The sequence below is a fragment of the Rhinolophus hipposideros genome (assembly GCF_964194185.1).
Source record: "Rhinolophus hipposideros genome assembly, chromosome: 9".
NCBI classification, from domain to species: Eukaryota; Metazoa; Chordata; class Mammalia; order Chiroptera; family Rhinolophidae; genus Rhinolophus; species Rhinolophus hipposideros.
In genome coordinates, this window is record NC_138055.1 from 66,134,218 (window position 1) to 66,159,883 (window position 25,666).

General features: G+C 36.2%; 1 protein-coding gene across 17 annotated transcripts in view; it reads left to right on the plus strand.

Annotated features, from left to right (window-relative positions):
* The first annotated feature begins 3,551 nt into the window (after positions 1-3,551).
* Positions 3,552-25,666, plus strand: part of RAB3IP (RAB3A interacting protein) — a 32,646-nt gene continuing 10,531 nt past the window's right edge. Inside the window, exons 1-7 of one of the 17 annotated variants that reach the window (XM_081061447.1) lie at positions 3,552-3,756; positions 5,343-5,535; positions 12,469-12,744; positions 13,472-13,730; positions 22,127-22,222; positions 23,274-23,351; positions 24,000-24,203. In XM_081061447.1, coding sequence (XP_080917573.1) covers positions 5,450-5,535; positions 12,469-12,744; positions 13,472-13,730; positions 22,127-22,222; positions 23,274-23,351; positions 24,000-24,203 — 999 coding nt within the window. In that variant the 5' untranslated portion in view covers positions 3,552-3,756; positions 5,343-5,449. Of the gene's footprint in view, positions 3,761-4,140; positions 4,592-5,342; positions 5,536-12,468; positions 12,745-13,471; positions 13,731-18,397; positions 18,457-22,126; positions 22,223-23,273; positions 23,352-23,999; positions 24,204-25,666 lie in introns of those variants that run through there. The other 16 variants (XM_081061451.1, XM_081061450.1, XM_081061462.1 and 13 more) reach the window with 16 other exon arrangements.

Consider the following 25,666-nt stretch of genomic DNA (forward strand, 5'->3'; position numbering starts at 1 on the left):
ATTCTTCTTTAGTATTAGAACCACTGATTTTTAGCTGGGCATATTGCCACTCAAAATAGACTACATGTTTGAACATCACTTACAGTCAAGTTCTGACCCATAGGTGTAAGTGTGGTGATGTACACAACTTCTGTACATGTTCTTAAGTAAAGGCGCGTGCTCTTTTCTTCCCCTATCTCCTTTCTATTGTCTAGAAATAAGGATGTGATAGCTGGAGCTTGAGCAGCCATCATGGACCATAAGGCAGAAGCTGCATGTTCAAGATGGTGAAGATACATGACAGAAGGCGGCTGTGTCCACATTGATCAGAGAGCCACCACATCAACCCTGGACTTCCTACATTTACAGGAGAGGAATAAATTTTATTTTGCTTAAGTTACTGTTATTTTGAGTTTTTAACTGGTACGGAAACCAATCTTTCCATGAAATGATATTATTTTCCATTCAAAAATCTAAGCAAAATGGGGGAATTATTTTAAGGATACAAGGATTTCTCACAGAACATATGGGAAGTGATGAAGGAAGTCTCAGAAATAGACTGGAACCTGGGACTGAAACACTGTGGGAAAGCCAGGAAGTCCTCTCATTAAGCCTCATCTCTCCTTTTCTTTCCTCTTCCTGCAGATTATTTATGTACCTGGCATAGAGAAGCAATAAATAAATATGTGTTTAATGGATGGCAAATTGTGTGTCTGTGAAATAAACTGGATCCAAAGCCCATTCTCAAAACATTTCCTTATACGTATGTAGCTTGTTAAAGTGACTCTTTTGAAGGAAACCATACTTTTTAAAGTCTAAGCTCTTTTCTCTCAGTTCTCAGATCTTTTCAGTCGTTCATTCCAACATTAGAAAAATGGCCTGAAATGCAGAGTTGTACATAAGTGGCCTAATGACAGATACTTTAGAGACAGCTCTGTTTTTGTACAGGAGTCGCGAAGGCAAATTTTATGGGAATGTGAGCAGTGAGCACTGACCCATGAGTAACTATTTTGCTAGACAAGGAAATGATAGGTTGCCCTTGGTACTTTTTTCCCAGTAACCACACCCCCCTTTTTTTTCCTCGTTATTATTTACTGAGTTCCTGCTTTTACCTAGTTTTTGCCCTTGAGGGTTCTTGTCAGCTGATTGATATGTTTGATAAGATGTTTCATATATTTTATTTAGCACTTTTAGTTGTTTTTGGTGGGAGAATCAACCAGTATCTAGTCTGCCATACTGCTGGACATGAAATCCAGTATGCTTTTTTTTTAAAAAAAAAGAGTTCAAACTTCATTTGTTTGTAATATATTACCCTGCATTCTGAAGACCAGAGTCCTAACTCTGGTGGTACAAGTTCTCCATCTGTAACAATGAAGAATAACTACCTTTCTACCTGTGTCAAATTATTTTTTTGTAAAGGACTCATGACATAATTTATGTGAAGTCTGGAAAGTACCATGTAAATATAATTACTGGAAAGTACCATGTAAATATACAACATTTTCTGAACTTTGAAAATAAAACAGGCAAACAAGCAATAAAAGTTATAACTAAGGGTAACAACCTTAGAATGATTTGTTCAATTTTAAATTTCTAGATATCTGCACTCATCTCCTTTGTTTTCTGGTTCCAGGTATGGATGGGAAAGTCTTAAGGTTTAAAAAAATATATAATATTATTTTATATGTTGTATTTGACATTAGTTGTAAACTGTCATTTATTTTTCAACGAAAGAGAAAGGAGGCAAATTGGAGCACACTAAAAAATCTAGTGTGATTTTTAGCACACTAAAAATCATGTTTTTAAAGTGGTGAAGTACCTACCTCTTTAACTTATGGTTGGGCAATCTAACTTAGGATCCTCACAACACATTATATATTTTGCAGGCTGAGATTTTGAGTATCTAACACTCTGTAATGCACTTCGGTTTCTGTGCTGCAAGAACACTTAAGTATTATTGTAGGTAACTACCCATATCACCCTCTGCATTCTCAAACTATGATGGCAGATTAAGTATGTGAGAGAAAACACCTCTAAGTACTCATAGATTCCAAATAGGCTCATGGATAGTGGGTGATTTGTAAATAAACCAACATTGGATTTAGACCTATGGCTATAGCTTACTATTTCCTACAGATGACCGGCGTCTGAGGTCCTATGTAGAATATATTATAGGACTGGTTCTGTAAACATTTCTATACCAAGAGAGTACATCTCCATGTATGTCATTCACTCATTCTGCATTTATTGAGCCAGCCCTACTACATGTCAGGCCTTGTGCCTGTTCTCAAGAAGCTCACAGTAATTGACATACGTGTATTTGTCTCCCTCACTATGTTTGAGTCTGTGGTAGAGATTATGTGTAATGGTTTCTATGTCCCTATGTCCAGCAGTAGGAACATAAATGGAGCACAATAAATGTCTGATGAATGAATGGCATTCATTCATGACATGACATGAACGACATGGTATAAGGAAGAGTAGTTAGGAGTCTATTAATGAGGAAGGTCATATTTAGCAGCAGTGAATATGAGGTAGGATAGATTTAAGAATTATTTGGGAATTAGAATGGATAGGACTTGATATATTGGAAATGTAGTATAAATGAGTAAATAATGACTTTCTAGGTTTCTGTTTGGATTATAGGGGGATGATAATAGTAATAATGTTATTAGTAATACAGCTAATACTCGTTAGGCACTCTGTGTCATGCGGTACATTAAGTGTTTTACATTTTTAAACCATTTAGTCTCTCAACGACTCAGTGAGGTAAGTACTCTTACCATCTTCATTTACTGTTGAGAAAATTGGGGCTATTAAAGATTAACTTGCCCAAGGTCACACATCTAGTAGGTGCCAAATTCAAACCCAGGAATTCTGATTCCTATAGCCATACACATAACCTACTCTCTTATTCAGTGCCTCGAATAGATGTACTCAATATACAGAATGATGATCCTATTCCATATGTGTATTACATAAATTGCACGTATCCCTTATAGTAAACAGAGACACACACGGTGATTGCCTCTTTTTGATCAGATTTTAGGGGCTTGGTTCTGTACTTTCACTTTTCCTACCTGGAGTTCCTAAAGAGGTGTGGAAGTTTGATAGAGTTGACACAAAAGATGAGAGAAGGCAGGTACAAAAACGACATTCTCGAATGCTCTAGTAGCAGCTGGGATGACGGGATCTGGGTTCTATCGGACTCCCCACCCCCCACCCACGACACACGCCCACACGCGCACGTTATAAGGGATGTATGGACACCAAGTTTCAGGTTGGTTCTAGCAGTTGTCAACTAACATCGAAGGTTCTTTTTCCGACTCCGGCCGAGCCCAGCACACTCGAAGTTAACCCAAGACCTCCCATGGAGCCCAGGGAAACAAGGCTGTGCGCCGACTCGGGCTCGTTCCCCGGGAAACCGCCCTCAGCAACACCTGGGGCCCAAACCCGGGTACCTGGGAAGAGCCCCTCTTGGCGCCAGGGGGCGCGGGAGCGCGCAGGCCCCTCGGGCCCCACGAGGCCCCGCCCCAGCCCCGCCCCAGCCCCGCCCCCAGCCCGCCTCCCCACGGCGGGGCCAGCCCGCTTCAGGCCCCGCTCACGGCGCAGGCGCAGTCCCACGCTCCCTCGGCGGCTCCCGGCGCAGTGCGCCCGCCGCGGCCAAGTGTAGCGGCGTCGGCCGGCGGTCGTCCGCCTCTCGCTGCTCGGGGGCGCGCTCTGTGGGGTTCGGTGAGCGCCCCGGAGCGCGGGCAGCGGCCGTCGTGGGTTCGTCAGGTGAGTGCGGCCGCGGGACGGAGAGGCCCGGGGCGCGGAGCACCGCCCCCCCCGGGCGCCCGCCTCGCGCGAGCCGGCCTGGGGGGCGGCCGTGGCAGGTGCAGCTGCGGGCGCGGCGGAGGGCGCGGTGCACGGAGACCCGACCCGGAGGCCCGGCCCGGCCAGCGCGCGCCCTCGCCTCGGCTCGCGGGCTCCGGGACCCCAGGAAGCGGCGGCGGAGGCGCGGGGCTCTGGGCATCTGGGCACCCCCGGGGACCGCGGGTGGACGTCGGGCGGCGGCGGCTCCTCCCCCGCTCCCCGGGCGCGGGCGCGTTACTCATTAACTGCGCGGCCCCGAGCACCCGGGGCCGGGAGCCCGGAGCTGGGTTACCTGTGGGCGGGGCGCGCGCGGCGCGGCCCGGGGGCGCGGAGGGGAGCCGGGAGAGTTCCGGAGTAAGTCCGGAGTCGGTGCGGCGCGGGAGCCGGGTCGCGGTGAAGCCTGGCGCGGACCCGGGGTCTCAGTAAAAGACGGGGGAGGCACCCTCTCGAGGCGCGGAGGTCACTCTCGGGAGGTTTCGGGGAAACCTGGTGGGCAAGGACGGGCGCCTCGCAGTCGTGCCGTAGGGGGCAGCCCCGTGCAGCCTGACTTTGGTTTCGGGCAGTTGAGACGAGCTGCACAGACAGACTTAATTGTGATTACACAGCCCTTCCAGTGATGACAACTCGCTCCGACCGACCGCCGGGGGAAAAGCGAGCTTACTGGATTCTGGAAGTGATGGTGTTTGGTGGGATGTACCGCCCGTGAAGAGTAGCCAGTGGTTAAGGGATTAAGACAACACTCTGTAATGGCGAAAGGGTAAACTGAGAGCGCTGACTTAATATCGATTCCTAAGAGGAGAACAATTTAGTTTCGAGGAAATACGACATATTCCGAGGCTACCTGTTTCACACTCTTGTGTGTCTCTCTCCAGCTCCTTCATTTTAGTGTAGGGAAAGATCCGTGTAATCTTGTGCCATGGAATGATTACATAATTGGAGCAGAGGCCGACCAGAGGATTAAAGCAAAACTGTTCCATTGTAAATCTATTGAAAGACCCAGTTTCTGTTCATTATCCTCATCCCCATTTTGTAGTTAAAAAAAAACAAAACAGTTAAAAAAAAACAAAGCAGTTAAAAAAACAAAACGTGAATGACAAATCAAGGAGAAGAGGTAGAATACAGTTGGAGACCAATCATAGCGAATATCTGATGCTGTTAAATATTCCACCAGTTTAATGGGGCCTTGTTCTGTTAACATTTGTTATTTATTTACCAGTACTGTGCATTTTGATAGGACTTTTCATGTTTGGGTGGACATTATATCCCAAACGTGGATTAAGTGATCTAACCCTGAAGCCCTTGTGGAATGTATAGAAAAAATTTAGCAGTTATATACAATTTTACTACAGTGGTGTATTTCTTGCTAGTAGAAGAAAAGACTTTTAATTTTTCTCTTTTTCCACTACCTTAGTGCATGCCTTTGTGAATCAGAGTGGATACATTTTTTTTTTAGGTTACTTAATCTATTTCTCCATCTAATTTTTATTTATTTTTTATTTTTTTTTAAGGAGGACGCAGATCATGTGCGGCTCAAACTGGCAACCTTGGGTTATTAGCACCAACTGAGTTAACCGGCCATCCCCCAAAGTGGATACATTTAATACAGCTCTTTTTTATGTGTTTGGCAGTCAACTCATCTGTGGTATTGAATACCTCTAACCTCTCATCCGGATGGATATTTGATGTTCAGCTGCTTGTGGGGTTTGTAATTAGCCGGGTTTCTAATTAGATACAGTTGTACTTTTTGAATTAGTGTAGTTATGTATATTCTTCCTTTAATATTTTTCCTCTGTTTTTCCCTAAACCCTCAACCACCCCAACACACATACAGACACTCCACAAATAACTTTTAAAATTGAAAGGTTCTTAGAAATCTAGCTCCCCGTCATTTTTTTAATATGGCAGAACAAAAACTTGTAGGTTACAGTAGTTTTACATACATTATTGTGGTTAGTATTAACCTTCTTTCCTCCTATCCTGAGCAGGACTCATTGAATCAATTAGCTGGCCAAATGAAAAATTATTAAATCTTAAAGCAATTCTTTTTTTTAGTTTTAGCTCCCTTTACTTACTGTGCATATGACCTTGAGTAAATCACTTCACCTCCCTGAGTTTATTTTCTCCATTTGTGAATTGAAACAGTATTAGATGGAACCATATGAATTTGCCAGTAGTCACCTGTTTTTCATCTGGTTCAACCTAATATTAACTTTTTAATGGATGAAATTTAGTGAGATACTCCACATGGGATGTGAGGAGGTGGGGGAAAGGGACACATATAACCTTGACAGTGGGCCAGGCCCAGTGCTCTTGCTTTAGGTCCCTGCCTACTTTAGTCCTGGGGACATTCCTGGGAAATAGGTGGGATCACATTTAAAGTTTAGGAAGTTGAAGTTCAGAGAGGTGAAATAACTTGCCTTTGGTTACTTAGTTGCCATTGGTGATACAGCTGATTAATCGCAGAGCCAGGATTAAAAACTGTGTGTGACTGCCCAGAATGGAACTCTTAATGTGCGTGCGTGCTTCTTCCATTCCTGGTCTACACACCTTCTGAAAGGTGTTCTTATCATTTGTGTTTCTGGCTTAAAAAATATTCAAGTTTTCTGATGATGATGATACACTGTCACCATTGGGTAGAGTTTACCATGTATCAGGTTCTGGTCTAAGCACTATAGGAGTTTCCTCTTACAGTGACCTAGGAGTTAGATAATCCCTAATTCCATCCCTTTTTATAGTTTAGAGAGGTAGCGTGCTCAAGATCACACAGCTAAATGAAGTTACAGGACTAGATTAGTCAGGCAGTTTGTTTTAATGTCCATGCTCCTAGCCATTGCACTCTCCTACTTCCACATGTGTAGGTTGTAATGCTGAAGAATTGTTTTTAATTTAGCTCTCATGAGATACTTAATATTAATATAATAAATAATTCTTCATGTGTCACCAGAGATTTTTTAAAAATCAGATATTCATTGAGTATCTGCTCTGCAAGTTACAGTGGGGATTAAAGGAAAATATTCATAAGGAGTCAGAAAGGTAGGCCATATAATTATTCTTGTATCTTTTATAAGTTCCTCAAAATTTAGAAGGCACTTTTCACATATATACATGCATGCATATATATGTTTTTCATTTTAATAAGTGCCAAATAAGACTACATGTCAGAATAGTTGTAGAGTAGGGAGAAAGAAAAGATGAGCAGTGCAGTAGAGATGGTTCAGTGTTGAGGTGGTGACGAAGCTTTGAAGGTATTCTGAGGGAGCATGCTTTATCAAACTAAACCTTTGTCCTGTATAGTTCTGGTTAAGATGGATTTCAATAAAGGGTAGTAAATTGGTTACTAAATTAATTACTTAAATGTACTTGATATCCCAGTGGTGAAATATCTGAGCTTTTGAAAACTCTCTGGCTATAGTAGTTTCTCCTTTTCTGTACTGATATCCTTAGCTTTGTCAGGTAGTACGTTTTTTTCTTTTATGCTTCCAAAGCACCAAGTACATGCCTCAATTTTGGTATGTATTTTGATATTTACATTGTATTTATAATGTTCATTGATAAAGAGGTCTCTTTCTCTAGAGTATGCAAGCTTTGAGGGGAGAGCTTAAGTCATCTTATTCCATTTTATCGTTTATCACTGGGCTTGGAACTCAGTGTTTGGTGATGGATAGTCAGTGGAAGAATGTCAGGATGTATAGAAATTGATCTAGGAGTAGAAATGGAAATGATGGGAACTAAAGGAAGGAAGAGAGGGATACTTGCAACAGGTAACATTAACTTGCTATTTCTCTTTTTTCCTTCTGCTTTTCCTTTCAATTCATAAGTAAATGAGATAGTTCATAAGCTTAAAATGTATATAGTCATGGTTTGAAAAAAGTGAAAATGTAATGTTTATCTTAGGATATCAGCAACACAAAATCAAACAGTTAGAGCCTTAAGCTAAGATTACTTAGATCAGAGGAAAAAGAATGAAAATTACTGAAATAGTTCAAATTTATGAGGGTTTTGTTGCTTGTAGTTAACAACAGGGTTGTAAATGTAAACATAATAAAAGTATATGAATCGTCTCATAGTATTTGTTTTTTACATTTGGTTTATTTAAATAAGAATTCAAAAAAGATCTACACATGGTGTTCAGTTATATCTCTTCAGTGTATTTTTAATTACCTCTACTTCTTTTTTCCCAGTTTATTTATGCCTCCATCTACCCCATTCATAACGTATGCCTTTGGCATGAGATCAGACCTTCATAATCGCTTGCCTAGCCTGTTGCAGTAGCCTTCTAACCAATTGCCTCTATTTTCTTCTTTCTAAGAAGTTAAAGTTCTTATATCACAGTACATAGGCACTTTCTAAAATGTGTATCTGATCATCTCTTCAGGATAAATTGCAAACAACATTTTCCATGTTAAATGAAGCTTTTAATGATCTGTCATATGTGTGCCTCTCCAGTCTGATTTTCTGTCTCTTTCCTTTGTTAGTTTCACTAGTGTCAAACTGTCATTCCCTAAATGTCATATTATATTTTTTGTGATTTGTCCAGTAGTTTCCCAAAGTCTAGATTTTGCTGTTTTTATCCCTAGGATGTCATTTAATATGTTCTTCTCTGTATTTCCTATAAACTGATGAAAACCTAGACACTTGATTGGATTGGGATCCCTTTTTTTTCTTAGGGGGCAAGAATGCTTCATGGATGGTGGGGATGTTCATTTCCTCTTTTATCACATAATCCTCATAATGTCAGATTTTCTCCCTTTTTGTGACAAGGTGTCATTCAGGTAGTGTCATACTGATCCGTTAATTATGAAGTTCCCCAGATAGATTTTCACCTTAGGGTTTTAATAGTTCTTGATAATTATTGCCTAGACCCTTTATTTCATTAGGATTGCAAAGTTATATTTAAGTGGAATCCTTTTCAAAGGAAGAACTTTTTCTCATAAACTGTTTAGTTCCATGATATACAGGAGAGTCAAGATAAATATATGATTCTTTCCTTTATTTTACCAGTTTTCAAAATAAGAAATTGGTTCCATAGCACCGATCAAAGGGGACCAGTGAGATTTAACTTTAGTGTCATCATGAACTCATGTATTTAAAAATATTTTTGTTTCAGTTCTTTACAGATACTATCCTTTTTGATGTTCAGCTTGTCCCATCTTTGGTTAGTGGGAGTTCTTTGATATCACTCCAGTAGTCTTGGATAGCTTTCTTGCTTCCTGTTTCCTTATATAACAAGATGTTCCAGGGTCCTTTTGTACTTACTGCCCTGGGCCTGGACTCAACCATTTTTCCAGGAGTCCTTGTTCTTCTTTTTTTGTGTGTGTGTAGGAAATGGTATTATTCTGAGCACTAGGGGTACGTACGTACTCATTGCTCCTGAGCTGGTTACTATTGCTATACCTTTTCAGTGGATAAAGTTAGAAATTATTTTCTTAATAGAAAATTTTTTCCTGATATTTCTGATTAAAATTTAGGACTTCAGAGTTTTAATTTCTTTGATTTTTTATTTATGTCTCTTCTCATATGCTAAAAATCTGTTCCAAATGACATTAACATAATAATTTGCTTAATCTTATATATAATAGTTTCAGAATAGCAATATTAGCGTTAATACTAATAAGATTACTGAAGATAGTTTATAGTTTTTTTCATTTCCTTTTGTCCTTAGAATATATTCCACTAGGGATGTATAGTTTTATTACTATGTTTTAAAATCATTTGCTGTAGCTTTTCCCCATGTGGTTAAGCTGCCATCTCAATACAGCAAGGTTTTATTTTTAGAGATTCTTTTTTAAAATTTAATTTTGTTTACTCATTTACATGGTTGCAAGCTCAAATTCAAACCTACAGGGCAAGGTCCATTCAGAGAAGTTTAGCTTTCATGCCTGTCCCCTTTTTCTGTTCTCTCCCTCTTCCTAGTGATCTTTCTTAGTTTTGGTTTATCCTTCCATTTCTAAAATAGAAGTACAAATACATATAAATACCTATATGTTATATATACATATAAGTAAATTTGTAATTTCTCCTTTCCTAGATAAAAGGTAGCTTAGTATACACAGTTTTTTAACTTGTCAGTGTATCTTCCAGATCACTTCATAGCAGTATGTAGATACTGCGCATTTTTTTTGGAGCTGCATACTGCTTCATTATGAGGATGTATTTTAGTTCATTCAATTAGTCTTGTATACAAGACCGCAATCAATCTTTTGCTAGTATTGCTAGCCATATGCATGTATCTTTATTATTTTGTCAGTTTATTTTTGGGATAAAGCCCTAAAAGTTGGCATGCTGGGTCATAGGTTTAATGAGTACGTCATACGGCTAGATATTAAATTTTCCTCCATAGGATTTGTACTATTTTTTTGCATTTCTAGAAATGCAAATGGTTTCACATTCTATGATTCAGTGATTCTCTAAGATGTAGAGAGATGGATTAGAAGTATATGAGATAGAATGCATCATAAAATAGTTACTGATAAAATGTCAAAGTTTGATAACCCTATTTGCTACCTTAAAGTGAATTGATTAATAAATTATATTCAAGAGGAAATGAAATATTCAGGGTTAGATGTTTGCTTGGTGTGTTTGTATGTGTGAATTATGAATAAGGAGTGAAAAATGTTCTCTTGGATAAAAAAATAATAAATTATAATTAGTATTTAACATTTTAAATTCCTTGTTAATGTGATTTTTCATTTGGCATAGTGAAATATTTGGGTTGAAAAATCAAGGACTAGTTTCATTTTGAGAACTGAAATTACTATTTGCTACAATAAAGAAAACTGATTGGATTTGAATTTGGCATTTGTAGACTTAGTAGTTACAGTTTTGATTGTCCATATATATTCTTGAAGGTCTGTGACATGTAATCTTTAATTTTGAGAGAATATGTAAATATTTAGTCAACTCACTTCTTTCCCAATTTTACAGCAGCCTTTGTTCTCTACTTATTTTTAACAATTTTTATTAAGGGTATGAGAGTAAAAATTTTCAGTTTAATGAATGAGTTTTTTTATATATATAATGAAGAGATTCAGTGCTACTTTGGTGCTTATATTTGGGAATTTGGGGAAGCTCTGGGAAGATATTACTCATGATTATCCAAGTACTATTGTAGGAAGGAAAAAATTGGAAAGAGGGGTTGGGTTCAGATATAGAAGACCTTGATTTTTGAGCTTATAAGTTTGTGCTTTATCCTATAGACCGGGATGTCCAAACTTTTTTCAACGTTTTTTACCAAGGGCCACATGCGGTAAAATACACAAACAGCCGGGCCACTCAGTCGAGGTGAAGTATGTATTGCCTCACCTGGTTTATTTAAGTAAACTAAATATATTTTTGCTGCGGGCCAATTAAAAATGGATCATGGGCCGCAGTTGGCCCGCAGGCCGCAGTTTGGACACCCCTGCTATAGACAGTGGGAAATCAGTAAAGGAGTTCTAAGATTTCTTTTAGATTCTTCAAGTGAAAACTTTAAATGGTATACTTTTTACTTTTAATGTACACTGTGTTGTAATTGAGTATTTCATGAAATATTTTTTTGTATAGGGAGAAACTGAAACAGACAGCTTATTGTTAATGGCTGACTATGGTAACAAATGTTTATTGACGCCATACTATTGCCAGATACATAGCACGCTGCTAAGTATTTTATGTGGATTGTCTCCCTTAATCTTCACAGCAATCTGGAGGAGGGAGGGAATATTTTTATCCCCATTCTCATCCTGTCAGAGGAAAAATTTAAGGCTTAGAGAAATGTAATACAGTTATCCTGGATTAGATTCTGGGTTTACAAAGGACGTTGTTGAGACAATCAAAGAAAATTGATTGGGGCCTGTTGATTGGATGGTAATACTGACCAACATTAACATCTCGATTTTGTTGATGGTTTTGTGGTTAGATAGGAGAATGTCCTTGTACTTAGGATATAAACACGAGATATTAAAGGATAGTGGGTATCATGTCTGAAAGCTATTAAATGATTCCAAAATGTGAACAGTTTCGTAATCTGGATGAAAGATACATAAGAGCTCTGCAATTCTTATGTAAATCTGAAATTATGTATTTGAAAATACAAAAGAAGAAAAAACTGATTCACCCAAAGTCACATAGCCAGTATGAGGCAGAACAGAACAGAGAATTGAACTCAGGTCTGTCTCATTCAAAATACCGGGGGTGCCAAAAAAGTGTGTATACATGACTTGTATTCATCTTTTGTTACCAGTATATATTATTACAATTTTAATACAGTTTTTCCTTTCTTAAAATGTGTATACATTTTTTGGCACTCTGTATATTTTACTGCTTCTTCTACTTATTCTAACTAATGTCACAAATGATAACAAAGTAAAAATATCAAGCAAATTTTTATTCATTCCTCATTGTTACTTATTAATTAACTCGCTTTAACAGTATTAGCTATCACTTTCAAATTTATTCCAAATCAAATTGTTTGTGTTTTGTAGTATTTATACTGTGAGGTCACTTAAATGTGAAATGATTGTAGTTTTTTTCTTTGCTAGCTCTTTTATTGTAAGCTTATACTTTATAACAGATGTTAAACACATTTTATAATTATACATCTTCATTTAATTTTAAATGGCTTATCACAATAATTACATACCTTTTGTTTTAACGTAGGTTATCTTATGATGAGGCTTTTGCTATGGCTAATGACCCCTTGGAAGGCTTCCATGAAGTAAACCTTGCTTCACCTACTTCTCCAGACCTCCTCGGAGTGTATGAATCGGGAGCTCACGAGCAGACTACCTCGCCAGGTGTCATCTACCGGCCGCACCCTTCAGCTTTGTGCTCGGCCCCTCTCCAGGCTAACGCCTTGGATGTCTCCGACCTTCCTACACAACCTGTATATTCATCCCCCAGACGTTTAAACTGTTCAGAAATATCTAGTATCAGGTAAGAGATCATCAAAATGCCTATTTGGGAGTATCGTATTAAACAAATGGACAGTTTGCTTGGTTACCTTATTTTAAGTTTTAATGTTTTAGAAAATTTGAATAATGTAAGCTTGTCCATGAAGAGCAATACATGTTACTGTTCAACAGCAGGGGTCAGCAAACGTTTTATGTAAAGAGGCAGATCGTAAGTATTTTAGGCTTTGCGGGCCATACAGTTTCTGTGCGACTATTCACCTTTACTGTTAAAAGTGCAAAAGCAGCCATAGACATACGTAAATGAATAAGCTCCAAAAAAGACCTCACATATGGACACTGAGTTTTGAATTTCATATAATTTTCTTGTGCCACAAAATATTATTTTGATTTTTCACAACCATTTGAAATGTAAAAATATCCTTGGCTTGTGGGCCTTTTAAAAACAGGTGGCAGACTGGATTTAGCCTGTGTTTAGTTTGCGGACCTCCGTTCTGGAGCAGTTCTACCCAATAGAACTTTCTGTGATAATGAAAATGTTGTATCTTGTGCTAATATAGTAGCCATTAGCCACATGTGGCTATTAAAGACAGAAACTACATTAGCTTTGACTGAGGACATGCTATTAATTAAATATAGTGGCTACCAAATTGGATAGACCTGTGTGTTTATGGCCTGAGTATTTTAGACCTGTGTGTTTATGCCAGTTGCATTTGAGCATACGCTAATGTTTTCTGAACTCTCCCTTACAGCATCAATGTCACAGACTCAGCACCTTGTTCTACCTCGGGAGTAACAGCTGGGTTAACTAAATTAACTTCAAGAAAGGACAACTGTAGTGCAGAGAGGGAGTTTTTGCAGGGTGCTACTGTAACAGAGGCTTGTGATGGCAATGATGATATTTTCGGATTGAGTACCGATAGCCTGTCCCGTTTACGAAGCCCATCTGTTTTGGAAGTGAGAGAAAAGGGCTATGAAAGATTAAAAGAAGAACTTGCAAAAGCTCAGAGGGTAAGCAAAAAACTATTTTATTCTTCCATATATTATATTTGAAATTATAATAATTTTTTTTATGGAGTGGGGTAACTCAAATGAAATCATTATACTTCTACACTTATCCTTCACGTGTGCACAGCCTTAGCTCCTGTTGGGCAACATTTAGGAATCTGTGAAGTTCTCGGAGTAGTAAAGAAGCTCATCTAAGAGTCATAACTGGAAAAAGGAGAATCTGCAAGTCTTTTTGTGTCCCCTACATTGCCTGCTCCGTATCTTGCATTATCTGTAATGCACATTTGGTGGATTATGTTCCTTGTGTGGGTTTTTCCCTTCTTATATGTGGTTGGTTTTATGGTCTTTTACTTGAGGTCATTCAATTCAAGTCATTTTGTTTTGAGGAAAGTTTTAGTAATACTACCTTTGTCATGCAGTTGGGTTTGAATATTTTTGTGTCTTACCTTGGAGAATTTTCCTTTCTTGGTCATTTGTTCTATTTCCCACTTGGTCATCTTTAAAATTTCTGCTATTTATCCCCATATTTGTGGCCATATCTTTTTTTTTTTCTGAGACTGTAATTTCAGAGGGGAATTTATAGCACTAAATATTCATAAATAGAAAAAAGGAAAAGTCTCCAAACCATAATCTAAGACCTCACTTAAAGAATGTAGAGGAAAATAGCAAAATAAAAACCAGAGAAAGCAGAAGGAAGGAAGTAATAAAAAGCAGAAATTAATGAAATTGATAACAGAAAAACTAGAGAAAATGAATGAAACAAAGTGCTGGTTCTTTAAAAATATCAATAAAATTGACAAACCTCTAGTAAGACTAACACAGAATAAAATGACAGAAGACATACATTATATTCAGTAGCAGGAGTGAAACAGGATATCAGAGCCTACAGACATCAAAAGTAAAATAAAAGAATAATATGAACAATTCTATATACATTTCACAACTTAGGTGAAATGGACCAATTCACATTTGGATACTTGAGAAGATAGGACAGACATAGATATAATTTTCAGCATATTATGGTATGACATTTCATGGACATGTAGTTCCACTCTTTCCCTGCTAGATTTGTCTTTCAAGAGCATAACATTGATTTTTGTATCCCCAGTGCCTGGCATAATGTGGCACAATGCCTGGCATATTTATTCTTATAAATGCTTTAATGAATGGCTAATGGTTCAACAGCCATGCAGATATGTTAAACATTTTTGGTTAATATATTTTATCAAAAAGAAAAATCAATAGCCTTTTTAGTCTTTTCCGAAAGACAAGCGGTGTGCCAAGATGTAATTGTATTTGGCTTCTGCCATCTGGCTCAGACTATGTTGTCTTAATACACAGTATTAAGTGAAATCAGTTTGTATAGAGGCAAACTATTGAGAATACATTGTAGTTACTTACTGATCAGAACAGATTGCTAATTTCTTAACTCAAATTGGGAATATCTTTTGAAATCTTTAATTTGCTGTATTTAGAGGTACTGTTGAGGTTATTCACGTGAACCTGTGAACACGTATGTATGGTGAATTTTATTATGAAGAGTACAAGATAGTGTTAATACTTACTTAGAGCTCAAGGCTTGAAATAGGACTTTTGAATATGAAAATATTTCCTGAATTATGGCAATTTGTAAATCAAAATTAAGTCAACAGCCATTCTCTTTATTCTGATTATTTCTTTAAGGGAGGACAGATAGTTACCATTTTTCTATCCTTTTACTTTTAACCTATTTTTGTCTTCCCATATAAAGTGGGCTTCTTGTAGGCAGCATGTAGTTAGGTTCTTTTTATCTTTTTAAAGGATATCCTTTTTATCTTTTCTGATAATCTGCCTTTTAATTGGTGTGTTTAGATCATTTACATTTAATATGATATTGATATGGTTTGGTTTAAATCTACCATCTGCTATTTGTTTTCTCTTTGTCTCATCTGTTCTTATTCCCCCCTTTTCCTATTTTTAAGCCTCCTTTTGGGTTAATTCCATATTCTGTGTGATTTCATCTTGTCTCCTTTGGCTTTTTAGCTATATGTTATGCTAATTTAGTGATTGTTTCAGGGTTTATAGTATACATCTTTCACTTATCACTGTCTACCTTCTAATAATATACTATCTCACATATAGTGGAAGTACCTTATAAAAGTGGACTTCTATCTTTCCTCTCCTAGTCTTTTGTGCTGTGATTGTCATACATTTTACTTCTTTATAATTTTAAACTCCACAATGTATTGTTAGTTTTTGCATTTAAGAGTTGATTATCTTTTTAAGTGATTTAAATAACAAAGAATCTTTATATTTATTCATGCAGTTACCATTTCCAGTGATCCCCATTCCTTCACGTAGATCCAGATTTCCAGCTGATACCATTTTTGTTCTACTTGAAGGACATCTTTTAACAATTTTGTTGTGTTTGCTGGAGCTAAATTATTTTCAGCTGTTGTATATCTGAAAAAGCATTTTTTTCTCCTTGGCTTTTGAACGGTATTTTCACTCAGTAAAGAATTTTAGATTGATAGTTTTTTTCTTTTAGTACTTTAAAGATGTTGCTCTAGTATTTTCTAGCTTGCATTGTTTCTGACAAGAAGTCAGCTATTAGCCTTACCTTTATTCATCTGCACGTGATGTGAGATTCTTCTTTATCACTGTCTGTAAGTGATTGATTATGGTGTACGTTGGTGTAGTTTTCTTCAGGTTTCTTGTGCTTGGGACTTGCTGAGCTTCTCAAATCCGTAGGTTGTTAAGTTTCATAGAATTCAGTTTAGAAGAGTTCTTCCTGTAAGTGTAAAATGAAAATGTGAAGCATAAAAGATGCAATGTGTCATAGTTTCATTGACAGCATTTTTCCTTTCCTGATGTATAAAATGTTTATCTTAAAAAATTACATCTTAAATTTGAGGAAATACACTTGATCAAGAGTCCTCATACTCGGTGTTTTAAATCTCTCAAATTTCTTTTTCTGGTACTGCCACTCTAAATGTGTTTCTCATCCCTAAAATATTGCAGTAATCAACTGTTTTCCTTGTCTCCAATCTTTTTCTTTTTTTCTAAGCTAGCCACGCTGTCCAAGTTATCACTTTGAATTGCAAATCTGATTGTGACTATTCTGCTTAAAATCTGTCAGTGACTTCCCATCGCCTTTGAGATAATTTCCCCTTGTTTTTAAAGTAAGTCCCAATTTCTTAGCCAGGGCTTTTCAGGACTGGCCATAAACCTAACTTTCTGGCATTATCTTGTGGCGTCCAGTCCTCCCCATCTTTAGTTACTATAATACAAACTGTTTTATTCCTTCCTTTACATTTGGTAAACTCCTACTTTTCCTAGTGTATGCATATGATTACTATAGCCCTTATCAAATTGCTTTGTGAATCTCTTTAAAGGTTTGCTACCCTCCGGAGGCTATAACTTTGTGAAAATCATGGACTGGGGCTCATTTTTTTTCTGTGTCTGTAGCACCTAGATGAATGCCTGATACTAATAGAAAATTGGTATCTAGTTAACATAAAATTAATGTTTGCTGAAGGAATGAATTTTGAAAACTATATTATAATAATGAAAAGTACAAATTAAATTCTAAAAAACATTCTCATGAAATACAAATTTGATTTCATATAGGTAGATTAAGTTGGACCTCGAAACATAAAGACAAAATAATCAGACATTTACAGGGTAAAGGGTTAGCCCAGAGGGATGGGATCAGATTGAGGAATGAAATAAGAAAGAATCAGACCAATTTAACTCTAGGTTTACTGTTTGGCTCAAGGGAAATAACTAAAAAGGGAAGTTGAGCACATTTAAAGGATCTTTAGTGTTAGGGTGAGGTTTATGCCACTTTGATAGACTGTAGGGAGCAATTGAAGAATTTTGCCTTCATGAATGACATTATATATTGCTCTAATGGACTGGAAGCTTCTCAACGGGTAATATCTTATTTGGTTTTGTATCCTGAGGGATTACCATAGTGTCGACCTAGTACTGTGTTTCCCCGAAAATAAGACCTAGCCAGACAATCAGCTCTAATGCATCTTTTGGAGCAAAAATTAATATAAGACCCAGTCTTATTTTACTATAAGACTGGGTATAATATAATATATAATATAATATAATATACTGGGTCTTATATAATATAAGACCAAGTCTTTAATATAGTACGATATGATATGATATAACATAATACTGAGTCTTATATTAATTTTTGCTCCAAAAGACGCATCAGAGCTGATTGTCCGGCAAGGTCTTATTTTCAGGGAAATAAGATAGGAAATGTTGAATGAATAGACTTAGTTTTCATATGTAATTATAAAATAGTGAAATTTTAGAGTTTGCAAGAACTTGGTATTAAATTTATGCATTTATAGATTTATAAATTAACTCAGGGAAAATTATTATCTTTATGATGTCTTTCTATCCAAGAACATGGTATGTCCTTTCTGTTTGTTTAGGTCTACTTTTACATTTTTGTATTTGGGAGTAAAGTTTTTGTTTTGCATTGTAGTCTTTAGCATTATGAAGTTGCCATTGTCTCTAATGATTTTGCCCCATGTTCTGCCGAGTCTGATACCAAGATTGAGATCCCTATTTTATTTTTGTTTGTTTTACATTTTTTAGTATACTTCTGCACATCCTTTTATTTTTAATCTGTCTGAATCACTTTGTTTTAGGTATGTCTCTTGTATAGAGCATAGAGATGGATTTTGCTTTTTTAGCCAATCTGAAAATCCTTTTCTTTTAATAGGTGAGTTACGCCCGTTTACATTTATTGATAAATGTGCTACATTGGGCTTGTTTCTGTCACATGGCTTTTAAATGTCTATTGTCTGCGTACACAAACCTTTTCACTACGTGCTGTTTTCTTTGTGCCCTGCTTCTTTTTTCCTTCGTGGTATTTTGGAAGGTTTGATTTCCATAGTTGTTACCTTTAATCAAAGATATTTATATCTCTTAGCCCTTTAGATACTATTGCCTTTGTTACCTACCTTAAGCAATACTAAAATTGTCTAGTTACTATTTCTTTCTCTTGTATCATTAAATTTTGGTTAAGGTATTATCTTAATGTTAATCTCTATGGTGTTAAATATGTTTAGGTTTATACTAATTGATGTGTGAGCCTCAAAGTGATTTGTATCCCTTTATTCCCAGTTAATATTTAAGATGTTTGTGAATTTAGTTTCATCTTTCTCCTATTTTCTTGTGTGTACTATTTTTATATTTCTAAAGTTTGCGACATTTACATAACTGTTTTGTCAGCTTTATCCCTATTTAAAAGAAATAAACTTTATTTTTTAGAGCAGTGTTAGGTTCACAGAAAAATTGAGAGGAAAGTCCAGAGTTTCCGTGTGTGTGTGTGTGTGTGTGTGTGTGTGTGTGTGTGTGTACACGTACCCAGCTTCCTCCATGATCCACATGCCCCAGGGGGGTACATTTGTTACAACTGATCAGCGTACATTTACACATCATTATCTCCCAAAGTTCAGAGTTTAAATTAGGGTTCACTCTGGGTGTTGTACATCTATGGGTTTTAGCAAATGTATAATGACATGTATCTATCATTACAGTATCATCCAGAAGGTTTCACTGCCCTAAAAATCCTCTGCGCTCTATCTATTTATCCCTCCCTACCCTCTAAACCCTGTCATCCATTGATCATTGTACTGTCTCCATAGTTTTGCTTTTTCCAGAATGTCATAAAGTTGGAACCATACAGTATGTAACCTTTTCATATTGGATTGTTTTATATAGTAAGAATGCATTTTCCTTCATGTCTTTTTATAACTTGGAAGCTTAGTTTCTTTCAGCGCTGAGTAATGTTTCTTTACCTGGATGTACCACAGTTTATTCATTCCCCAACTGAATTTTTTTATCCACTCACCTACATTTTTGGTTGATTCCAACTTTTGGCAATTAGGAATGTATAAACATTTGAGTGTAGGTTTTTGTGTAGACGTAAGTTTTCAACTCCTTTAGTTTAACAGCAAGGAGTGCAATTGCTGGATCGTATGGTAAGAGTATGTTTAGTTTTGTAAAAAACTGCTGTCTTCTAAAGTGGCTGCACCATTTTGCATTTTCACCAGCGATGAATGAGAGTTCTGGCTGCTCCTCATCCTTGTTAGCACTTAGGGTTGTTGGTGTTCTGGTTTTTGACATTAGGTATATGGTGGTGCTTGTTGTTTTCATTTATGTTTCCCTGATGACGTAATAGGGAACATCTTTTCATGTGTTTATCTGACCTCTGTGTATCTTCTTTGATGAGGTGTCTATTTTGGTCTTTTACCCATTTCGTAATCACGTTGTTCATTTTCTTACTGTTGAGTTTTAAGAATTCTCTTCTGTGTTTTGGATAAAGTCCTTTATCGGATATGTCTTTTGAAAATATTTTCTCCCAGTCTTTGGCCTGTCTTTTCCTCTTTTGATATCCCTCCCCATCTTTTAATTGTAACTCTGTAGTTAAATATATTTGCTTCTCATCCCCAGTCTGTAATATTAAATCTTTAGTTTTTTTCTTGATTATCTGAAACTCGTTCTTCACTTGATCACTCAGGCATGATCACGTGACAGATACTCTCTGAAGTTTTGCAGGTTTATGACTCTGTCTGTGGCCTTATACTCGAAGGACATGTGGGCTGGATATCAAATCTTCATCTCATGTTTTTTCTTACCTTGATCTGAAAAATGTTACTGCATTGTTTTCTAGCGTAAATGCTGTTGATGTTTAATACCAATCTGATTGTCGTTCCCTTATAGGTGACTTGGCTTTGTGTTTAACTTATTTATTATGACAACTTCACGTATTTTTTGTTTGTTTGTTTTCTATGTTTAAATTAATTGAATTTCCCTGGACTATTAGGAGGAGGTTCCTGTGAAGGCATAGGATAAACCAGGAGAGTTTTCTGAGTTTTATGTTCAAGGGATTCCCCTTCTATTGTTATTGGTGTATCGGTGTAGCCACTTCTGTGTCTCAGAGGTAAGCCTCATTCAAGCAGATTTTCTCCTCTAGCCCAGGGTCTCTGCAAGCTTATTATAGGCTTATTAACTTTACATCATACGATATTTATTTTTCTTATAGTGCTTTCTGCAGTCTGTTTCCTTTGGAACTTTACCACTTATCTTCCTCCTTTAATATCTGAACCTTCTCTCTCTCTCTTTCCATTATTCCTATCCTGCAATTTGGTTTCAGATTACAAGAGTTTTTCTGTTAATGTGAAGCTCTGTCCTGGAAAGGTTTCTTTGATGGGATGCTTTGAGTTTGCTGACAGTTTAGAGCTTCACAGTACTGGTTGCTGCCTCAGGACAGATTTTTGCACTTACCAGCAACTTGGCGCTGTGAAAAACTTGCTCTTTTCTCCAGTTTGTTTTCCCAGTTTTCACCAAGGGTAGAATCTTCTCCTTTTAGGACGTTTGTAATGATTTTTTTGGGTTTTGAGGTTTTGCAGGACACCTTTGTAGTCCCTTTCACTTCCTGCTGCTCCCTTCCACACAGTGGCTGATTCTGCAGTGTAGCCTCATTCTCTCATAGTCTCAGGTTTGAGGTGATTCTTTTTTATCTAGTTATATTGAAGATGTAGTCATTGGGTTCTATTGATATCCCACCTGGTATATTTGGCTTTCAGGAATTGTCCTTGGGGGATTCAAAAACTATGCTGCCACCACAATTATAACACAACTAACCTACTATTTTATTAGTGTAATTGTGACCAGTATATAAGGAGCTTGGATTTTTTTTTTTTAATCTCTAAGTTTGAAAGATTAATTTAGGGCAACATATAAAATTGCATGTTTGTAACATCTTATACAGAAATTTTTTAACCTATTTGTGACCTGTTGTGGAATCATGTATAAATGTAGGATGTGATTTTTTTTTTTTTCTTGTCGTTAACCTTCTTAATTTTAAATGCAGATATGCATCATTTGCCTCTGGTTGCAATGTTAAAATGGTATAGTCTCCTAATGGAAATTTTAGACTTACTACAGTAATGTACATAAAGTTATTAATAAGTAAACAGTTTTTAAAGTAAACATCGGGGAAAAAGCCACTAAACTTTTATTGAAATGAATAAGTATAATTGAAAAAATTGCTTGTTTACTAGCAATAAATGTGCTCAGAGAAAAGTTAAGGGGAAAAAAAGTCACTTAATTGTTTATTTTCACATGTCATATACAATCATATTTAATCTTTGGATGTTTTGTGAAAGAAACATGAACATTTAGTATGTGAGGTAGAATTATTTGTCATTTTAGATTTGCCTGGTTGTCTTCCACTTAGCAAGTACTAAATAGACATTTTCAGTGTGAACATTTTAGAAGGGAACAGTATTACATTTTGTGGTTTTATTTGTAAAGATTATATAGTCTGCTGAATGTAACTTCAAACTGTGGAAATCCAAAGCAACATGATCAATTTCTCATAGGAACTGAAGTTAAAAGATGAAGAATGTGAGAGGCTCTCTAAAGTACGAGATCAACTTGGACAGGAATTGGAGGAACTCACAGCTAGTCTATTTGAGGTTGGTCTATTTACGTCTTGGCCAAGAGCAGTGTCTTGATTTTTATAAATTGATAAAATTGTTTTTTGAGGGAATCTTGAGAAACATATGCTTAGCTTTATGCATATTTATAAATCCTCTAAGAAAAAATGAAACTTTGAAGAAATATAGAGTCTGCAACTTAAAATGCCGTGAAAAGGAAAGAGTTGCTATGGGCTACCAGTATCAGGTTGTTTAAAAATGCATATGTAGAAAGAAAGGTAACTTTAAATTTTGATTTTACCAAGTATTTAGAGGCTGCTTTTGTGTAACTTTATGTGACTCCACAACAAAAATGGCAAACCTTTGTTGTATGTCTGATATGGGATGTTTTGAGAAATGTTAAAACGTACATCTGCGTGTTCGAAGGTACTCCTATTTATCTCCAGCCTGCCACTGGGACCAAAATTTTTACCCAACTCAAGCAGTGTTTCTCAGTAGGGGTACCATTGACATTGTAGGACGTTTAGCATCATTGGTGTATATTAGTCAGGGTTCTCCGAGAAACAGTATTGATGTTACTGTTTTTACTTGTCCCTTATGTATGCCTTTGCTATGACTAATAATAGAATATATATATATATTTTATTATATTCTATTATATATATTCTATTATATATATATTCTATTATATATATACATGTATATATGTAATATATATATATAATATATATATATATTACATATGTATATGTTTACCAAATTATAAGAACCTAACTGTATAGAAGTTCAGTTTGACATGTGGGTCATATATTTTCCTTCATCACATTCACAGACCTTTACTCAACCATGGATTAGAGAATTGACTCAACTTGGCTGCCTCAGTGGTGATAGGTACTAAAAGAAGATGCCTATTCCTAATTCCGAATAGTTTGTCTGTCTGCTGATAACTGCTATTTCAGTAGTTGACATTGAATACTTACTTCCAGGCTACATTTCGGTTGTGTATCTTTGTGTCAATTACTTATGAAAAGATTTTTGAAAACAAATGCTAAATACTTTGTTTCCAAATTTGAGATGTTAACTTTTTCAGGAAGCTCATAAGATGGTGAGAGAAGCAAATGTCAAGCAGGCAACAGCAGAAAAACAGCTGAAAGAAGCACAAGGAAAAGTAAGTTTCTACTGCTTTTAATAGTATAAAATGTAAAGAAATTAGTGATTACTGTTTTAAAGATAACCTTGACACTTACTGGGTTTTGTTTTGATTGTAAAGATTTGGAAACAATAAGAAACCATAAAGGAGAAAATAGCTACTGTGTAGATGAAATTAATAGTGAACATTTGATATCCATTTATATTAGAACCAAGTGAGTCAAAGGCTTGTGAATCACATGTATTATCTAAAGGATTATATAATCACATTTTAAAGTTAGTATTTATTTTCTCAATTCACTAAAAAAAGTTACTAAATGTTATTAGAGTTTACTGTTTTAGGAATGAACTACAACTAATTATAAGCTATTGTATTTTGAAGATTTTGAAAATTCGCATAAATGTTAGATATTTTGATAATTTTTAAAATTTCACTCGATATTGTGAATAGCAACTGAATCCAAACCATATGAAAACATCAAAAAACTTGGTTTTACTTTTATTAGTATTGGTTTTCCTTTTATTCCTTTTATTATTCCACAGGAAATACAAAGTAAATTTATATTTCATTTTTGAAAGGAAAGTGTTTTCACCAAGTTGCTAACCTTAAGCTGCGTCTGTCATAAAATGTATTTAGTGTATGCAACTATGTTGATTTCTTTTCAAGATTGATGTACTTCAAGCTGAAGTAGCTGCATTGAAGACACTTGTATTGTCCAGTTCTCCAACATCACCTACACAAGAGCCTCTGCCAGGTGGAAAGATACCTTTTAAAAAGGGGCATACAAGAAATAAAAGTACAAGCAGTGCTATGAGTGGCAGTCATCAGGACCTCAATGTGATACAGCCAATTGTAAAAGACTGCAAAGAGGTAACTCGTCAAGGACTGTCCCCTCTGACTGTTGATACTTACTAATTCTCCTCACTGAGGTGTCAGTTATGATCTTTGCCAGCAAAATTTTTAGTGCAAAATATACAGTATTAAGATGGGGGAGGCTTTATCTAGAGCTGGCTGCTTTCAGGGATTCTTCAGTGCCATTCTCTACCTGGCTGACCTTGGAGTACCTGCTGGAAACTTGGTGAGTTTCTTAATCTTGATATTTCATTCAGGGAGCACATTGTCATGCTTTGCATAAAGGAGAGTGGGTGGCTTTACTGATCTGGCTATTCAAAATTTCTTGCTAGGGCACTCTAACAAAATATGAGTGTAAGAAATGTGTAAAAATAAGGTGATTTAAATAACAGTGTGTTACTTTTATTTGAATTCTGGGAGAAGTAGAGTTAAAGGAGTAAAGGTAAAGGGAGTCCTAGAGTTAATTCAGATAATTAAGCAACAAAAAATACAAAGTTGTTACCTGTTTTAATTGAATTACATTTTGTTTAATTATTATCAAAAGTTGTCAGTGAGAGAGAAGTTCAGTACTTTGTCAAATCTGAATGTAACAAAATCTAAAATTCACATTGGTTTCTGTTAAATATTTAAGAAACTTTTTAAGTTATAACCAATTTCTTTGAATTTAACATTTTTGATTGCTTGGTACAACTTGTATTTTTGCTATGATTTCTCAGTGTGTACCCTTTTTCCTATTGTTTACATTAACAAAACTTAAATGTTTTCTTGTGGAACAGTTTAAAGGTTTGTTTTTATTTACAAAGTCCCTTAAAATATGAATAGGCAGCATATAACTTCAAGATAATAACTTGATTTCAAGATACATCCTATATTCTAATGTTTTGTGAAAAACTTGTCGAGAAGTTTTTTTAGACAAAAGTGAAACACATAAATTCGACCTGTGTCTTAGTAAAAGATATAATAGTCCAAAAGAAAATGAAACATACTCATGTTTCTGTAGAAAATAGGCTGAGGGCAGTCAGACATGACATTTGCAACATTTCAAACATACATGCATACATGTACACCCACATGCATTATGCAAGGCTTTGAGGTCATGTCACTTAGATGTGAATTTGAACTTTTCCTGCTTTCTTGCTCCTAACCTTGGGTAACTTACTTTCTCTCTCTAATCCCTAGTTTCCTTATCTGTAAAATGGAGATCATAATGTCTGTGTTGCTTAGCTGTGAGGATTAACTGTTTGTGAACTGCTTACCATAGTTCCTGGCACAGAGTCACTTTCTAATAAATAGTTTAAATTATTGCCTTTAAACTAGAATCTTTCCTTAGGACACCATTTTATCTGCTTTGGGGTTTCTATCCGTTGAAGGATAAATTTGACAAAATTTGAAAATACTGGTTACTTATCTGCTAATATTTTTATCCTTTTGTCCTTAGCTTTGATTTCAAGGAATTTATGGATTGGGATGAGAAAATTTTA